The sequence below is a fragment of the Tribolium castaneum genome, chromosome 7, assembly GCF_031307605.1.
Source record: "Tribolium castaneum strain GA2 chromosome 7, icTriCast1.1, whole genome shotgun sequence".
NCBI lineage: Eukaryota > Metazoa > Arthropoda > Insecta > Coleoptera > Tenebrionidae > Tribolium > Tribolium castaneum.
Window position 1 is genome coordinate 17,005,409 of NC_087400.1, and position 16,278 is coordinate 17,021,686.

At 30.4% G+C, this 16,278-nt stretch overlaps 3 protein-coding genes across 4 annotated transcripts; 1 reads left to right on the plus strand and 2 right to left on the minus strand.

The window, feature by feature from the left end:
* Positions 1-2,757: 2,757 nt before the first annotated feature.
* On the minus strand, positions 2,758-9,768 carry LOC103314182 (uncharacterized). 2 transcript variants are annotated; one of them, XM_008199390.3, is made up of 7 exons: positions 9,552-9,768; positions 9,355-9,496; positions 6,994-7,097; positions 6,798-6,855; positions 6,625-6,749; positions 3,058-3,170; positions 2,758-2,945 (listed from the first exon to the last, which is right to left on the minus strand). In XM_008199390.3, exons 1-7 carry the CDS (start codon positions 9,666-9,668, stop codon positions 2,894-2,896), a joined length of 711 nt encoding a protein of 236 aa, XP_008197612.1. In that variant the 5' UTR covers positions 9,669-9,768; the 3' UTR covers positions 2,758-2,893. The 2 variants fall into 2 exon arrangements, with proteins under 2 accessions (XP_008197612.1, XP_008197603.1); XM_008199381.3 differs by having other exon boundaries at positions 6,907-7,097; positions 9,552-9,766.
* Positions 9,769-10,025: 257 nt separating this feature from the next.
* Positions 10,026-10,739, plus strand: LOC660686 (uncharacterized protein). Its single transcript, XM_008199405.3, has 3 exons — positions 10,026-10,180; positions 10,232-10,330; positions 10,378-10,739. Exons 1-3 carry the CDS (start codon positions 10,178-10,180, stop codon positions 10,720-10,722), a joined length of 447 nt encoding a protein of 148 aa, XP_008197627.1. The 5' UTR covers positions 10,026-10,177; the 3' UTR covers positions 10,723-10,739.
* On the minus strand, positions 10,730-13,428 carry RpL26 (Ribosomal protein L26). Its single transcript, XM_966955.5, has 4 exons — positions 13,309-13,428; positions 12,919-13,097; positions 12,726-12,866; positions 10,730-10,915 (listed from the first exon to the last, which is right to left on the minus strand). Exons 2-4 carry the CDS (start codon positions 13,084-13,086, stop codon positions 10,772-10,774), a joined length of 453 nt encoding a protein of 150 aa, XP_972048.1. The 5' UTR covers positions 13,087-13,097; positions 13,309-13,428; the 3' UTR covers positions 10,730-10,771.
* Between the last annotated feature and the right edge of the window lie 2,850 nt (positions 13,429-16,278).

Here is a 16,278-nt window from a genome sequence, read left to right on the forward strand (position 1 = left end):
TTTAGATAATTAGCATGAAAACACTTAATATTATAAAACTCAAACAAGAAAAAATAAACGAAAAAGTATCATTTTTTATAAAATAAAGTAAGAACAAAAAGCCAAAGCCATCTTTGTATAAAACTTAACACAATAACTTTTTTATTTCCTTTTTTTTTAACTTTTTTTGTTTATTTTTTTGAATTTGTTATACTTACTAGAAAGATAACGATGTGTAGTATTTAAAATAGTAATAAAAAATGTCTGTTGACATTTAAAAAAAATTACATCATTACTCAAGAACGAATGATGTCATAAATGTTACTATAGTGTTATTAAAAAAAAAATCGACCTGTTCGAAGACTTTTCGAAAAATGACTCATAACAAAGATATGAATTTTGTACGTTACTTTTGGTTCAGCCTGTATTTTTGTGACAGTCATTTACTAACAGCGTGAACAAAAATTATAGAGAATGTATTTTGCTTAAAATTGTACCTATGTTCTTAAAGTAAATATAGATTAATCAAAAAACTGCCTGAATTTACACTTTTCATTCACCCTGTATTATGTATATTTTTGTAATATTAATTTTAAAATTGAAGTAACATTTTTTTCTTTTTTCCTGCACACCTTTTTTCATTTTCAATAGAATTAAAAAAATCTTAGTAACCCGTTTTTCAATTAAAACTACACAAATTTCAGTAATTATAAAAACGATATTTCTGATAAAAAAAAATATACGATTGTCATCAGATAGATGTCAATGCCCTGACTTCATTAATATAATATGTACCAGAGGTATATATTCGGTCTATAACTTATTTATTGTTTGAAATATTGCCATGCCGTTTTTACTATCCGATAGATCGACTTAAAGTCGATAAAAATATACAATACAATTATTTTTATTGTATACTGCTTGTTGTTTATAAGGTGGTGAACCAAAATTATATTTTTTTAAATGGAACACCTACATAGAGTGTCTCAAAATTGACGCCCGTGCTTTGGGAATTTGATTCAAGAGGCTAATACAAATCGAAAGTTAAGAGTAAAAAATTTTCCAATTGCGAAATTGCTTATAAATATTTTCCTATAAATTTGCAACAGAAAAACCTTGAATACCTTGTAGTCGACTTTTAGCTAAAGCCCGCAGATAATATATAGGTGTGCCAAAACGCAAAATGTAGAATAACTAATTGTTTTACACGTATCGATAGCTTTTTTCATAAGCTTTCTAATTATATGCGCTTTGTATAGCAAATTTAAAATGTTAAAAAAAAATTCTTTTTTTATTTATTTTATTAATAATTCTTGATGAGTGAAATTCATTAATGGATCAGGTAATAACTAGATTACTAATGTAATTAATCACATTAGTACATATCAAAAAATTAATCACATTTCTAAATTCTAATTTCTAAATTTGCAATGCAAACCCCATATCATTAGACAGCTTATTAAAAATGCTATCGAAACATAAAAAAATTCATGGTGTTCCATTAAAAAAAATGAGTTATTCAACTTTTTGCGTTTTGGTACAGCCTATACTACATTATTTCGGTGTTTCAAGTAAAAGTCGACTATTTCCTAAAACTACACGGTATTTTGAATGTTTCAGTTGCAAAATTGTCGGAAAATATGCATAGGCGACTTCGCAGTGATTTTTCAAAAATTGCTCTTTTTTATAACGAAATGTTGAATAATTTCAAAACTAAAAGAGATATACCCATAATAGTTTATATAAAGTTACACTATTTTTTACGTAGAATCTAATTATGAAAAAATATATAAGGTGCTCCATTTAAAAAAATATATAACTATGCTTCACCACCCTGTATGCGTATAATAAAAATATTTTGAGTTTGTGGAATTTAAGTCGATCTATCAAATAATGAAAACGGCATCGCAAAATTTCAAATAGCCTGTATAAACAACTTCCTACAAAAAAAGACAAAATGCTGCAATTTATTTGCATATCACTATTTTTGTACAAATGCAGCAATTTTATCGTTACCGTGTACACTTGTCAGAGACACAATTCCTATGTTTATTTGTTCAAATGAGTCGCAATTATCATTAGTCGTTTCAAAATATTTGAACAGTGAAATCTATTTACTTCTATTTACACGTATTTGAGTTTAATGGAATTCAGAAATGTATGTAAATGGGATATTTATTTTACTGTATTTAAATTATTTAATTTTCTCAACTAAACTACCACTAGAGTTTCACATTTTAGTTATTTTTATTATTCAGTAATATTGCACACGCAAAATAAACATGTTAATGCAACGTTGTATAAATATGGCAGAAATGTTTTATTGATGTCCAAAAATGAGCAAAAGCATTAATTAATCCCTTAGATACAGATTTTAATAAACAATATTAATTATGTGTTATTTCTGCGTCATTATGTTGCAATAAAACATCATTACTTAATAAGATATTGATAAATGATGCCACCGTCGATGAAAAGATAAACAATGATTAATAGCATAAGATCATAAAACCGGGTCACTATTAAAAGATTAAATAAACACGGTAAATATTAAATAAAGTAGAATGCAATTTTTTGTTAATTTATTTTACCTGATAAGAAACAGGTATAATTTAATGTGTACGCGATATTTAAAAACAATTAATTTAGGAGAGGTCAAGGTCTTTAAACGTAAAACTTGTTCAAACTTTTCAATACTGCGGGTAACCTTGTACATCATATTTTCAACACTTACTTGTTTATAGCATTTCGTTAAGTAAAAGTAATAATTAAATGACATTCAAGCTTGAAAGGAATTATATTCAAATAATTGAAATTGTCACAAACGTTGCCGACCCATTATAGTATGCAAAAAACCTATAATAAATAAACTGGGCCCAGAAAATTATAATGAATTAATTATATTATAACAAATTTATTTTCGGTTGTGTCTTCTTGTAGTGACACTGCTCAATAAGCCACTCGACCTAAAAAGTAAGAAGAAAATCATCAGTTGTGTTAACAATTACTATTATGAACAAACATGTAAAGGAAGTTCGAAAAAATTGGACAAATAGCTATTTTATTTACTGTACTCACCTGTGTCGACGTAATAGTCGTCTCGGAGAAGCAGATGGTCGTCGTGGAGAAACAGATTTTCGCGTTTCTCCGTTAATACTTTCTTGGCTCACTTGGTTAAGATATATTTTTACCTTAAATAAATAAATAAACGTACTAGTTTTTCCTTTTTTGACGATTTATTTACTGTCATGTTTTTAATACCTTATCAACAATACTTTTCAGTATTTTCGTGATTCTTTGTCCGAAAAAAAAATCAAAATAGTATATTAAAGTATAAGTGGATATTGAGGTCTTTAAAACACGCGCGATTTTTCGAGCACGACGGCGTAGCCGTGTTTTAAAGATCAGTTATCCACGAATACTTTACGTAATTTTTTTATTGGTACACTTTGAAATCATAAACACTGATATTAATATTACATAAATTGGAAATAATGTAATGTGAGATCAGTAAACCTTTCGTTGTCATAATAATGAAAAATCATTAAATTATTTATCTTCACGTTTCTTGGGTTATTGATGGACACTTAAAAAAAACGCGCGCTTTGAAAGTTGGATTTAAACACGCTGCTGCGTGCTTTAAAAAAGCAAAAAACAGGGTGTCTCATCTAAAATTGTCGAACCTGATATCTCAGATATTTATCAAAGGATTTTTATGAAATTTAAAATGCAGATATTTCAGAAGGTAAAGATTAAAATCTAATTAATGCAACAACTCAAGTCTTAAAAACGTAATTTTTACATGCCTTTTTAAAATGTTAAGAGCCGGTTTACAGAACATTTTAATTGCAATTAAATTTTAATCGCGATTAACTTGACATTTGTCAATGCATTTTAAATGGCAACTTAATTCGAATTAGTTTAATTTGGAATTAAATCTTAATTTCGCTTTCTATAAACCGGCCCTAAGTCTTTTAAAACTTACATTAAAACATTAATCGTCAATAAAAAATGCTGTAGTTAAAAACTCAACCTTGAAAGACGTTTGTTTTGCATAAAAAAGAAGAAAAACTGTTAAACGTGGGTACAGATGCAAAAGCGTAGATCTCTATGAGACAAATGAGCACTACCACTGAATTTTGATCAGTCCTACACGCACAAACGTGTCACGCAAGTGCCATTTCACATTTATCTCTCACCCATACAAAGTTAAAAAACAAATTGACAAATAACTGAGATATTAAGCTGGAAAGTTTTAGCTGAGACACCCTGTAGATGATCAATAAAAAATTATTATTGTTTCTGGGCGAGGCAAAGAGTCACATTTTAGGTACATGTTTACAACTTTTTCCATTTCTTTGTTGTTGTATTGAACGATTATGCTTTATTCACTTAAAGAATCAGCAAAAGGACTAAGCCCGAAAAAGACTAATTTTAAGGAGTCAGAGGAATCCATTCGTAGATCCCAACTAGCATGCACAGTTTTAATTTGGTTACTAAAACGTTTTCGCAGCAAAATGAACAGCCATTTAACTTTTACAGCTAGACTTTGTACTGACTGCTTTTAAAGCTAACAAGCTAAAATGTAGGAAAAAATCTAAACAGCAATAAAACCTCTTTTTTCACCTAATTTGCTCTTTTGGCCAAATAAAAATATTTGTTCGTGGGGCGAAAAAGCTTATATAGTAGATAAAGAAGAGCAAAAATCTGTAAATGCAACTATGCATCCATTCAGAAAACTAAATAACTATAATATGGTGATGTTAGACTCTGTTATAGCATTGGCGGTTGATGTTACATTCTTTATAAATAATACAATCTGTCTATAAATAAATGTGGGATCGTCGTAGGTATTAAAAATTTGCCCCTTTTTTCAAGAAAAAACGAACAATGTTAGCATATAAAAAAATAGTCTTACTGATTGCGTGGGTAGATAAAAATTGGTACTATTCAGAAATTTTATAGAAATAAAATAATTAAATACAGCAAATTCAAATTCCAGAACCACCTAAGATCCTACACTCTTTTATAAACAGTCCGTATTAGGCTTTATATTCCGTCCCAGTAAAAGTTTGTACAAACTGATGTTTATTGACAAATATGCAGAAAAAGAGATCTAAAAATGAATGCGCCTTCAAAATAACAGAAAATACAATAATCTTTCATTGTTGTAATTTCGTAACACATCTTTAAAAAAGCATTTCTATAGGGTGTCCGTTTTTCGAGATCCACCATGGGGATGATCTCAGTTATTACAAGAGATACGAGGTCGGTTAATAGAGCAAAGTTGTGCATTTTTATGCTGAACAATTATCTCAAAAAAACTTTTATGAGTAATTTTTAGTTTTTGAATATATTGGGAAAAATCCAAATTTTGTAATTTTCGTTTTTATTTTTTTAAGTTAGATTAAGATCGAATCATATCATTATTTATCAGTATACATTGTAGGAATAATATCGTTATAAGAATCTTAAGGTTAAAAATGTATCTTAATATAATTGTTAATTACTAAAATGGCTTTTCCTTATTTCTCGAAACTCATGCGTGGCATTTTCAAATTGTGCTTCCTTTTGTCAAAGTTCAATTTATCGATTTCTGGATTTTCTTTCAAATCGCAACAATAAACTGATTTGCACAGTTTATTTGTTGCTTTTTGCATCTGAAGACTTGGGCGTCTTCACTTTTGAAGCATAACAATTTTATATAAATACTTTAACTGTTTAAAAATTTATGCTATAATTAAAATCACATAATATTTGCATAGTATCAATAATTCTGACATTATTCTTCCCCTGATTGTCGGATTTTGCTGCAGCAATTAAAAAAAATAATGTTTAATAGGTACACTGAATTAAGAATAATTATTATTCATTTTTTAGTTTTTATTAATGTATTAACTTACATGTTGTTGCCATGGCCCTCTATTCATTACTGTTATTGCTCGAGTTTATTTGTTTATCACAAGTTTAACTCAAACTGAACAGAAATTTATTTAAAAAAGCTGTTTTTGTGCATTATCAGCAAATTCACTATTAATTTCGGTAATTTATTAATTCTTTATCACTAATTATCATTAAAAGCAATTTTTTCCACATTTGTGAAAGTAAGTAGTATATGGGTTAGATGGCCCTTCAGCAGTCTGCTTTTTTCTAACATTGTTGGTCTGCATATTTTATGATTTTTTTAAGTGTCGCATATTTTTCGTAATGTAGCCGCCTCTCTACAGGTGTCTGCTGTTGCATTAAATCTTAGTGTAATTTAGGCCCATACTTCATTTTTTCATTGAACGTATTCATGTTTTTTTTACAATCCAGTGTTTACAATTTTGAACAAAATTGACCAAATTTTATTCTTTGCGCTTAAAATTACTACTTCGATTTCTTTTATTCATCTCTTAACGATTTCAATAAAATTACAAAGTTATGTATATTAATAACGTTAATATTAAAAGTGTTTAGCGAGAAGCCAATACTTAAGCGGTCAAGATGGACCGCTTAGTTAAACCAATACTAAGCTTTTGCTTTATAGTTTGTAGTTAAACTCGGTTTAAGCTCGAACTGAGCAACTGGGCCTTAGTATTCTAGGCTTAAGGGCGTAAGAGTAGAAAAAAAACATTTTCATAACTTTCCTAGAAATGCACTTACTTCTTGAAACGTTCCTGAAAGTACAGTCGAATGTGTCGGTGATCTCGACGTCGACGCTTGAGAAACATTCTCCAAGTGCGAAACACTGCCACTATGGAACTCACGTGTTGAATTATTTTCAGTCTCTGAACAAGTAAAAAATTAACTACATTACCTTGAATTAAGATACTCACCAATCGTTTGAGACGAAGTCGATGCTGCTGTAGTCCCTCTCAAAGTCGAATCCTCAACCTGTAAACATCAAATGTCTAACTAGAAACTGTTAAAACACACAAAATATACCAAGGAGTTATTTTCCCTTTGTAACGAATTGTTTTCACTTATTCGTGTCAGATTTATGGTGGGAATGTATAGTATGTGTCCATTTACCATATGGGGCTTTACCACATGGGCTTTGCTTGGTCTTGATGTTGATGGCGACGCTGGAGTTACCTTCACGGAGATTTGACTCTGGTCCTTGGGAGTCGTCTCTTCTGGAATCAAAGGCGTGCAAACATCAAACAACTGTAACTTTTCATTGATTTGAAAAGTTCAGAGCATCTCTTGGGTAGCAGTAAAGGACATCCAACAGAGTAAAATAATTTCTTATTACAAAAAATTGTTTGAGTCTCTTTTTTTGACTGATTTTGACAGTTCTCGGGGGCCAGAAGATTTTATAGAATAAACTGTTGGACTCAATGTTTTCAGTTTATTATAAGTTTTAATCAAAACATCTACAGGATGTTCCGTCTAAACCTCACATTAGAAGTATAGAAAGTTCTAATAAAGATATTTATCTGAAAGTTGGTACTCAGTCATATTCCGTTGAGTTCTGCTCAATGAATTTTCAAGATGGTAGCACTTACGGTTATACCGGAAGTCGCTATTAACTTTCTTATTTTAAATGGAAAGTTATATTTTTTTAATGCGTTTTTGGATTACTAGAGTTCTTTTAAGCTAGTTTTCATAAGCTTTGCCTGTACCTAAATTTAGCCAAATACAAAAGTTTTAGGGTTTTTAATTTTTTTTTGGATTTGTGCTTTGCAGTTCAAACTTCAATAACTCTGCCGTTTTAAAAAAAATCGAAAACATTTTCCAGCTCACTTGAAAGATAAAGTCTGTATCTTTTTTTTTTGGTGTTTTCAAATTTGTAAAAAAGAATAACAAACCCCAAATGTTTAAAGTTAAATTTTCAGAACTTTGAGCACCCATAACTCATTTTTTCCAAGTGAAATGACACAAGTTTGATTTCATTAAATCGTAGAGAATTTAATTCTGCATCGATCTGTAACTTTTTCAATAACTTCTTGTTTGGATTGAGAAATTCATTAGCCATAGGCCTTTTCTCATAGATTGCCATGGAAACAAGAGACAAAAGTGTGAGAAATTAAAGCTACGTTTTTCACTGGGTTTTTGGATTAGTTGAGTTATTTTAAGAAAGTTTTTATCAGCTTTCCCTATAACTAAGTTCAACCGTTTTTGAGATATTTAGGATTTTTTGCAAATTTTCGATTTGCACCTGTCAATTAAAAAATCGGGAACTCGCTTTTCAAATGTTTTCAAATTTTTTAAAATGGCAGAGTTATCGATTTTTGAACTGGAAAGTGCATATTAAAAAAAATTCAAAATGATAAATATTTCGTATCAGCGAAAATTAGGTACAGAGAAAGCTTATAAAAACTACCTTAAAATAACCCTAGTGATTCAAAAACGCATTATAAAACATAGCTTTCCATTTAAAATAAGGAAGCTGATAGCGACTTCCGGTATAACCGAAAGTTCTGCCATCTTCAAAATATTTTCACTGAGCAGGACCTAAAAGATTATGGTTGTACACACATTTTCAGTTGACTATCATTATTAGAAATCCCAATTCTTCTAATGAGGGGTTTAAACGGAACAGCTTGTATATATTAAGTCATCTATCTGTAAATATCGTACTGAACAAAACTGTTATTCAGTTTTTGTTCAGTATCTAAAGACGACTCTGAAGACTTCACTGACCCTCATGTCTCCCCTTTTCAATAAATTCAATTGTCAGTTTTTCAAATCACAGGACATTCTCTTCTAAAGCACTTTTTTTTAAATGATTATTTTTTTTCCAGTCCTAGAACTCGCTTAGAGTTAGTCCCACGAGAAAAATGCATAGGACTTTTTGTAAGACATTTTACCAGCTTTAATTTTGGTAAGATGACAAAAACTGATAGGAGTGATCGTTTCCAAGATATAAGCAAAAAAACAAAAAAACATCTTCAACCGCCTCCCCCTCCTCGAGCTCGTCCCCACTCTCGAGGACTTTTGATATTTATTTACCCAAGTCTAAAGAAAGCGTTTAAACAATATTCCATCTCTCTAGAAATTTTTTCCACGAATCGCCTTGTTTTTGTCTAAGTTGACTGGGCTGCTGACAGCAATCATAATTACGTTAGAACGGTATTGGAATAGTCATGAAAATCCACAATTTTAGTAAAATTGAGTTTATATCCCATTTCAGTTCATAGTAGAATTTTGCAACAGCGCATTTAAATTTTTTTTACCTTAGCTCAAAACGTCTCGCTGGAAGTTAGTATAACACAGAATTCTTTTCTTTTTCATGCACTTTCAATTAGTGCTTTATTTTTCACTCCGAAAATTGCAAAAGCGCTATTGCAATTCTACTATGAATTGAAATGGGATATAATTGTGGGACTAAAGTTGTTTAGTTCAACATTCAACTCTAATGCCTTATTAAACAAATAACTATTTTCATACTGGTTTCTGGAGCTGGGGCTGTCGATGGATTCACTTCGTTGCAAGTGTGAATAATTTTGAGTAAACCATCAGATAGTTCTACAAGCTTTGCAGGGTGATCCTTGGTTACGGCTTGTATACTTGTGATGATATTTTCCAATCGCTGAAAGTAAAACTGTGAGCAAAGTTTACTTACAATCACAGAAGCATAAACTTACATTGATCTTCAGGGCATATTCGAAGTTTTCAATTCGGAGAAAGTTGGCAACTTCTTCCATACGCGCAACTTCCTTCTTTAATTCAATAACGGATTTTAAATCAGGCTTCGACATCATTAATCCACTCAAACAAACACTTTTTAATAAGTTTTTAGTAGAAATTGACGTTTGTGCTAATTTTAGGTTATATTATAATTCAGCGCACGCCATGCACATGCGCATCTTCCTAGATTCACTCAATTTAAAAAACTTTGTTTAAATTAATGAATGCCTCATTTTAATGAAATCGTGTTATTTTCTTCAAGACAGGCAAACATAGCGTATTTGTGTGCAATTGTGATAAAAAAAAAGTTTTTGGTCATTTTTTAGTACAGTACCAATTTTATTTAAATATTTTAACACTTAAAGGCCAGATGTATACTTTACAAACTTGCTGGGATATTCTGTATAATTATATAAAATTAAAAATATTAAATTGTAAATTTGAATTTAGCACTGAAAAGTAACCCCAGGTAAAACTAGAGAATTTACATTTTGTCTGTTGGCCACGCTCGCTGTCAACGAAAAAAAAAACACGTGGGGTTAACATTTCTAAACAATTTCTGTTTACTCAATTTTACGATATTATGGTAATTGTTTGTCATTCTTCCAATTAAATTTCTTTAATGTTTGTCTTTTAGGATGTTCTGAGCCGTCCTGCCGAAGAATTCGAGAATGACCAAACCTTGGAAGCAATGTGGGCCATGAAAGCCTACGAACACGCCGAAATTTACTTCAATGTAATTTAATCGCGTCCAACAACCACATTATTAATTTGACATTTCAGATTTTGTGTTCAGTTGACCCAAAATACCTTAAATTGACGCCAATAGACGACATAATCTACAAAGAATTTCGGGAGGAATTCCCAAATTTAAGACTGAACATAATCGAGGAGAATGAACTCAAAAGTGAGAAAAGCAAAGCCAAGTGGCGGCCGTTTTGTGAAAAGTTCAAAAAGTGCGTAGAGGACTACAGTTTTGGGACTTTGTTACGCAGTGATGCATCCAAAAGTTACACAGAAGACAACACAATTCTAGTGACGCGAATACAATTTTACGCGATCGAATTAGCCCGAAACCGCGAAGGTGTCAACGATAATTTACGCAAGCATTTCCCAAAAATTGAATAAAACACGATTAATACAAACTTTTTTTATTATATTATTGAATACACAAATTTTAAGAAGTTTCAACAGCCGTCGCAGACGCTGATTCTTCAGTGTATTTTCCCTTGTCTTTGCCCAAAGCGGCCAACCTGCCCTTGGCCCTACGGTCAATGATCTTTTTCCTGTCCTTGTCCATCTTGAGCTTGACAATTACGGCCTGAAACGGAACCAATTAATACCGATTCTTAACTATTAAAAAAAAATTGATGAGAATGGAATCAGAGCCAAGGTCTCACCATGTCATAAGTTGACAAAACACAATCGAGACACTTGTTAAGAGAACCTTAACAAGTGGCGATCGTGCTGTCAAAACTTATGGTCTACGAATGGTTTGTGATCATCATTTTTACTTGAAAAATAAAAAACATTGTTTTTATTTCTATTTTATTGGGTGTGTCAAAAGTCCCGGATACGCTCTTCAGAACATTATTTTTGATAAAAAAATTTACAAAACCTCAGTTAAAATCAAAAACCAAATGTACTTTTAAACTGCTGTTTTTAACTCATTTTAAAAACCAAAGGAAATGTTTTCCCACAATTCTTTATGAAAATTTTGATATTAAATCAACTAAACATTTAAATAAATAATTAAAAATAAAGTTAACAGTTTCTTGGGTTATTGATGTTGCTATACACTTAAAAAACGCGCTTTTTGAAAGTTAGATTTATGCATGCTGTTGCGTGCTTTAAATAAGCAAAATAGATTATCAATAAAAAAGTTTATTTTTATTTACACAGGGTGATTTTTTAAAAACGTCAGGTTCTGTAGAATTTTTATTTATGGCTCAATTTCAAAAATAAATGGCTTTTAGTAACAGCAGATGCTTTTAAAACTTTTCTAAATGTTTAGTATACTTTCATATTTTAAATTAGGACCCATATTTTTCTTGTCATAATTTAAAAGCAAATTTTTTGGAAAAAATTGTTTAAAAAAGTAGACAATAAAATTGATTTTATTTTATAAAATTTAGTTGCATGGTGTCAATAAAAATTGTAGCACGTGTGTTTTTAAACATAATTACAATGTGAATTTGATAGTTGTGCAATTATTTTATGATGGAAGAGCTTAAAAGGAGTCAAAAAAAATAACTAGCTTTATCCAAACTTTTACTACTTTTTTACCAAAGTTTATTATGACTAATAGACGTCATTTTAGGAAATCAAATTCTGTAGTACCTTCGCCAAAAAAAACGAAATTTCAACGTTTTTATATTTTTTTATCGCAGGACTTGTTTTTCTGTGACTGTTTGTCTTAATTTTAACTCAATGTGATAGATTTTGAAGAACAACGCGCAGAGCTCAAATTTGTTTAAAATTTTTGTTGGTGTCAAATTTATTCGCCGACCAAAACTCTATATCCCAAACTATAAGTATAAGGATAAGGCAAGTTGAGTTATTTTTCAATATTTTTATTTTCATATGTACTGTAAGTATAATTCAAACAGTATGCAAATAATAGTAATACATATTACTATTTCGCAAAGCATTCATGTTTTTTACAGTATTTATTTATTTCCTCTTATTTCATATGTAAAGTAAAAATTACTGGTAAAGTCCTTTTTTTTAATTTACCGCTTAAAGTGAACCTCTGATATAACAAACTGATTCTGATACATTGTAATCGTAATCAAACAAGTTATCAAAAAATTAGAGCAATGGAAGGTGCAGCTACATTGTTACTTCATTATGACCCTCACCTACAGCTCGTGACGTATTTTCATACTCGTGGCTTAATCGCCATTAAATGCGAGATGCATACACATTTTTTTCTAAAACTCGACCGGAAACAAAAAAAAATTAAATTTATTTTCAAAAATGTTAAACGTTCACGGCAATCCAACAAGTACTTCTTGGTCACAAGTGGTCCCGTGATTTTCATACTGTACTCTGATTAGTCACAAACGAACCAACGAGTAACGAATCAATTAAACTACATGGGAATAGAAAAAACATTTTTTTATTTTTACCTTGGAGGGATGAATACCGACGTAAACCGTGGCCCCGTTAGCCTTCTCCCTTTGAATTCGTTCGATGTAAATAACGAATTTTTTTCGGTACACTTGGACAACTTTACCGACTTGTTGGCCCTTGTAGTGCCCTCTCACTACCTAAAATACCCATTATTGACACTAAATTCTGTACACAAACCACTGAACTTACTTGAACTTCGTCATCTTTGCGTATGGGCATCGTACGCACGTTGTACTTTTGTCTCAGTTCTTTGGACAAGGGGGCCGACATCAATCGCCTCCTGACGTGAGAAGGCGCCGTGAAATGTCGCTTCCTGTTTTTGCTTCGCGAAGCAGTCACTAATTTGTTGAACTTCATGTTTGTTACGTCTGAAACAAGTGGAGGGTTTTAGTCAGACAAGTCTCGACAGGTTGAAGGAAAAAGTGGGGTTATGTTGACTGCGAAATGCGAATTATTGTACAAAATATATATAGAAATGGTTTAAATGTAGGATTTATAAGATATTGGGGTTGAAAAAATCGAGAAAAGTGCGAATGAATTGTGGATGATTGTGAGTTTAGAAATTCAAGTTTTACGTACCAACAGCAACACAAACTTCGTTGAAAAAGAGACTTTGCGCAGGCGGCTGCGCAAACCTTGATAAAGTGGCGGCTAAATTCAATATTTAAAAATTAAATTCTGGCTAATCCATATCGATTCAATCGTTTTATTAATCTATAAGCTGTTTCAAAACTATAAAAACGCCAACGTCGCATTTTGTTTATTTTTTTTAAATAAGGTTGATAAAAATCTAAAATACTTATTAAAGATTAGACCTCTCATAGAAACTATAAATTACATTAGCTATTAATTTTTTGAAGTGCATAAATAATTTATAACAGCTAATTTTGAGAGAAAATGTGACGTTGGTGTTTTTACAGTTTTGAAACAGCTAATATTTACACAAACTGAATTTAAAGGCCGTTTTATAGAAAGCTTTGTTAAAATTTAATTAACTGTTAAAAGTTAACGTGAATGGACCAATGAAATTTGTTAAAACCCTTATATAATATTTTTTAAACAAAGTGGACATTACGGCGCATGGACGGTTTGAGAATTTTTCGAAATTATTGATAACATGCTCATTTTGAATCCCAGTTCTAGCATAATCTTCTTTTTTTTTTGAAAATTTAATTACAAAACAAAAATTGATATAAAAGAATCACGGGTTGGACCAAGAATTTAATTTACCCCTGATGTTTCGTCACTAATATTAAAATTTACGCTAAATTTTATCATTCTAGTTCAGCAGTTCTCAAAGTTTGGGACTTTAGCTTCAGAACGATTTTTGGGAAAATTATGCATTTTTGATTTACATAAATTTTACTTAATCAATTCGTTTTGCCATTCTCTTTATCTTTATTTTTTTTTTGCTAAACACCTTTCCCTAACATGCTGTATTAGAAAATAAGTTTCATAAGACCAGTCTTGAAGCACGAATTCATTTTTAACAACGAGTGACGTTAGCCACGAGTTTCTTGAAAAAAACAAGTGTATTATACTATTTCTTGTAATTTGCTCCCTTTTTGTCGTTTTAAAACAAAAATTGTTATTTTAGTCGATTTAGGGATTCTTATGACGATTGGTAATGCCAGAATTTTGTAAGTGAAAAATTGATTTAAAATTTTTGTTCTATCTAAGTTTTGTCAAGAATGGGATAATTTTGCATTAAGGCTCTCTAAAGTCTATGAAATTTGCAAAAATACGGTCCTGAATTTGCTTCTTGTCAACTTAAAAAGGGTGCTCTTATAAAACTTGTTTTTTAATAACTATTATACAGGTGTTTTCGGATTGAATATATTTTGTCTATGCTAATTTTCTTATTAATAAAAAAATGAAATTTAATTATGGTGTACATAACAATGATTGTATCCAAATTTATTTCTTTAAAGGTAAGCACGCACGTAATACGCTCGATCGTGCAGCACTTAAATTTAATAATAATAACGAATAACGCATTTTGACTTTTGAGCGTTTTTATTAAACAGAAGACGGTCGATGGTCCAACGTTGGTACGGTTTATGAAATTCCTTAAACAATGTAAACGATTTTTTACGTTATAGAACTTGTTCTTATTCTGATTAACAATTAATACTTTTAAATTTTTAGCTGATTTTTTTGGTTTGCATATCTTATTTGAATTCTAGATATGTATAATATTATCACAAGTTCATTCATATCCTAATTGTTAGGATTTTACATTGTTACATTGATTTTACATTACAATACAATTTTACCTAAGTACTGATGCCAACGTAAAATTTGTTTTTTATAATTTGTTTTTGTAACACAATTAAATACTAAAATGTTTTTTTTTATTTTGTGATATTAAACCGTTATTCATTTTTATATTTTGTAAATAATAAAGTTTAAATTGGGCCATTTTATAGAACGCAAAACAATAGGGTTAGCACCATTTAGTTTACGAAAAACAGATGGCATATCGAAGCGAATCTTTCTGACTACACCTTGTTTTTAGCGAAAGCACTGCCTTGAGACAACGAACTAACTCGACAATAACGGGAAATTCAAACAGGACATTTTATTAATTTTCCAAAGTTAAAGGATTATAAATGTTAAATGTTTCTGCACCATGCACTGTTACGCGATATTTTAGTAAAAAAGTATGTGTAACAGTTGCAATGGCACAAAAATTTTTAACATTTACTTAATAAATTGAAATAAAGTCCATCCAATAAAAATTTATTTAGAAAAAATTATAACGTACTGGAATGTATAGGCATATTAATTCAACACTAATTGTTCTTTACAAACATATTCAGATGCAGTAATGTATGTAAATGTAAAAAATGCACACTGATCCCGAAAAATTGAGTATGTTGGCATCAGTATTTTTTGAACGCATAAGAAATTATGTTTTTTTTCGGTTGTTTACATTTGGGAAAAGATTAATTTTTTCTGCCTAATTTTGTAAGGCGCCAAATATACTTGTTTTTATGCGCCAATTGGTTTGGTCCAGAAATAAAAAGCCATTTTGGAGTGTCTAAAAATACGTTATGTTGTAAGTTTTTAGAGTGGTCTTGGGATAATTTTGCATGATTTTGGGTAATTGTCAACGGTTTTTTCATATGCTCAATTTTTGGTGGTCTACGGATATTTGAGTACTTTTAGGGTGCACAAAATTTAATGCTTTCTGATGGGCTTTAGGTCTTTTTCGTGTTTACTTTTGGGAAAACAGCTAAATTTTTAGGGTACTGCCTTGTTTTTTAAAACACTAAATGTCCAGATCCAGAAGTAACATTTTATACTCTACTAACAGCCGTTATAAAATTCTGTTTAAGTAAACGGTGGAATCTGTTGAAACTTTTGAAACCACAAAACCGAAGAATAAAGCAATGTGGAATGACTTCTGAATAATTTAATTTTTGCTTACACATGACGGACGGAACAAAAAAAATCTTGTGTGTGAAAATTGCTTTCAGACAGGTTTTTATTAGCAAAAACTTTAACAATATTAAAATTAGACAGTGGAAGTTAAAAATTCTTGGT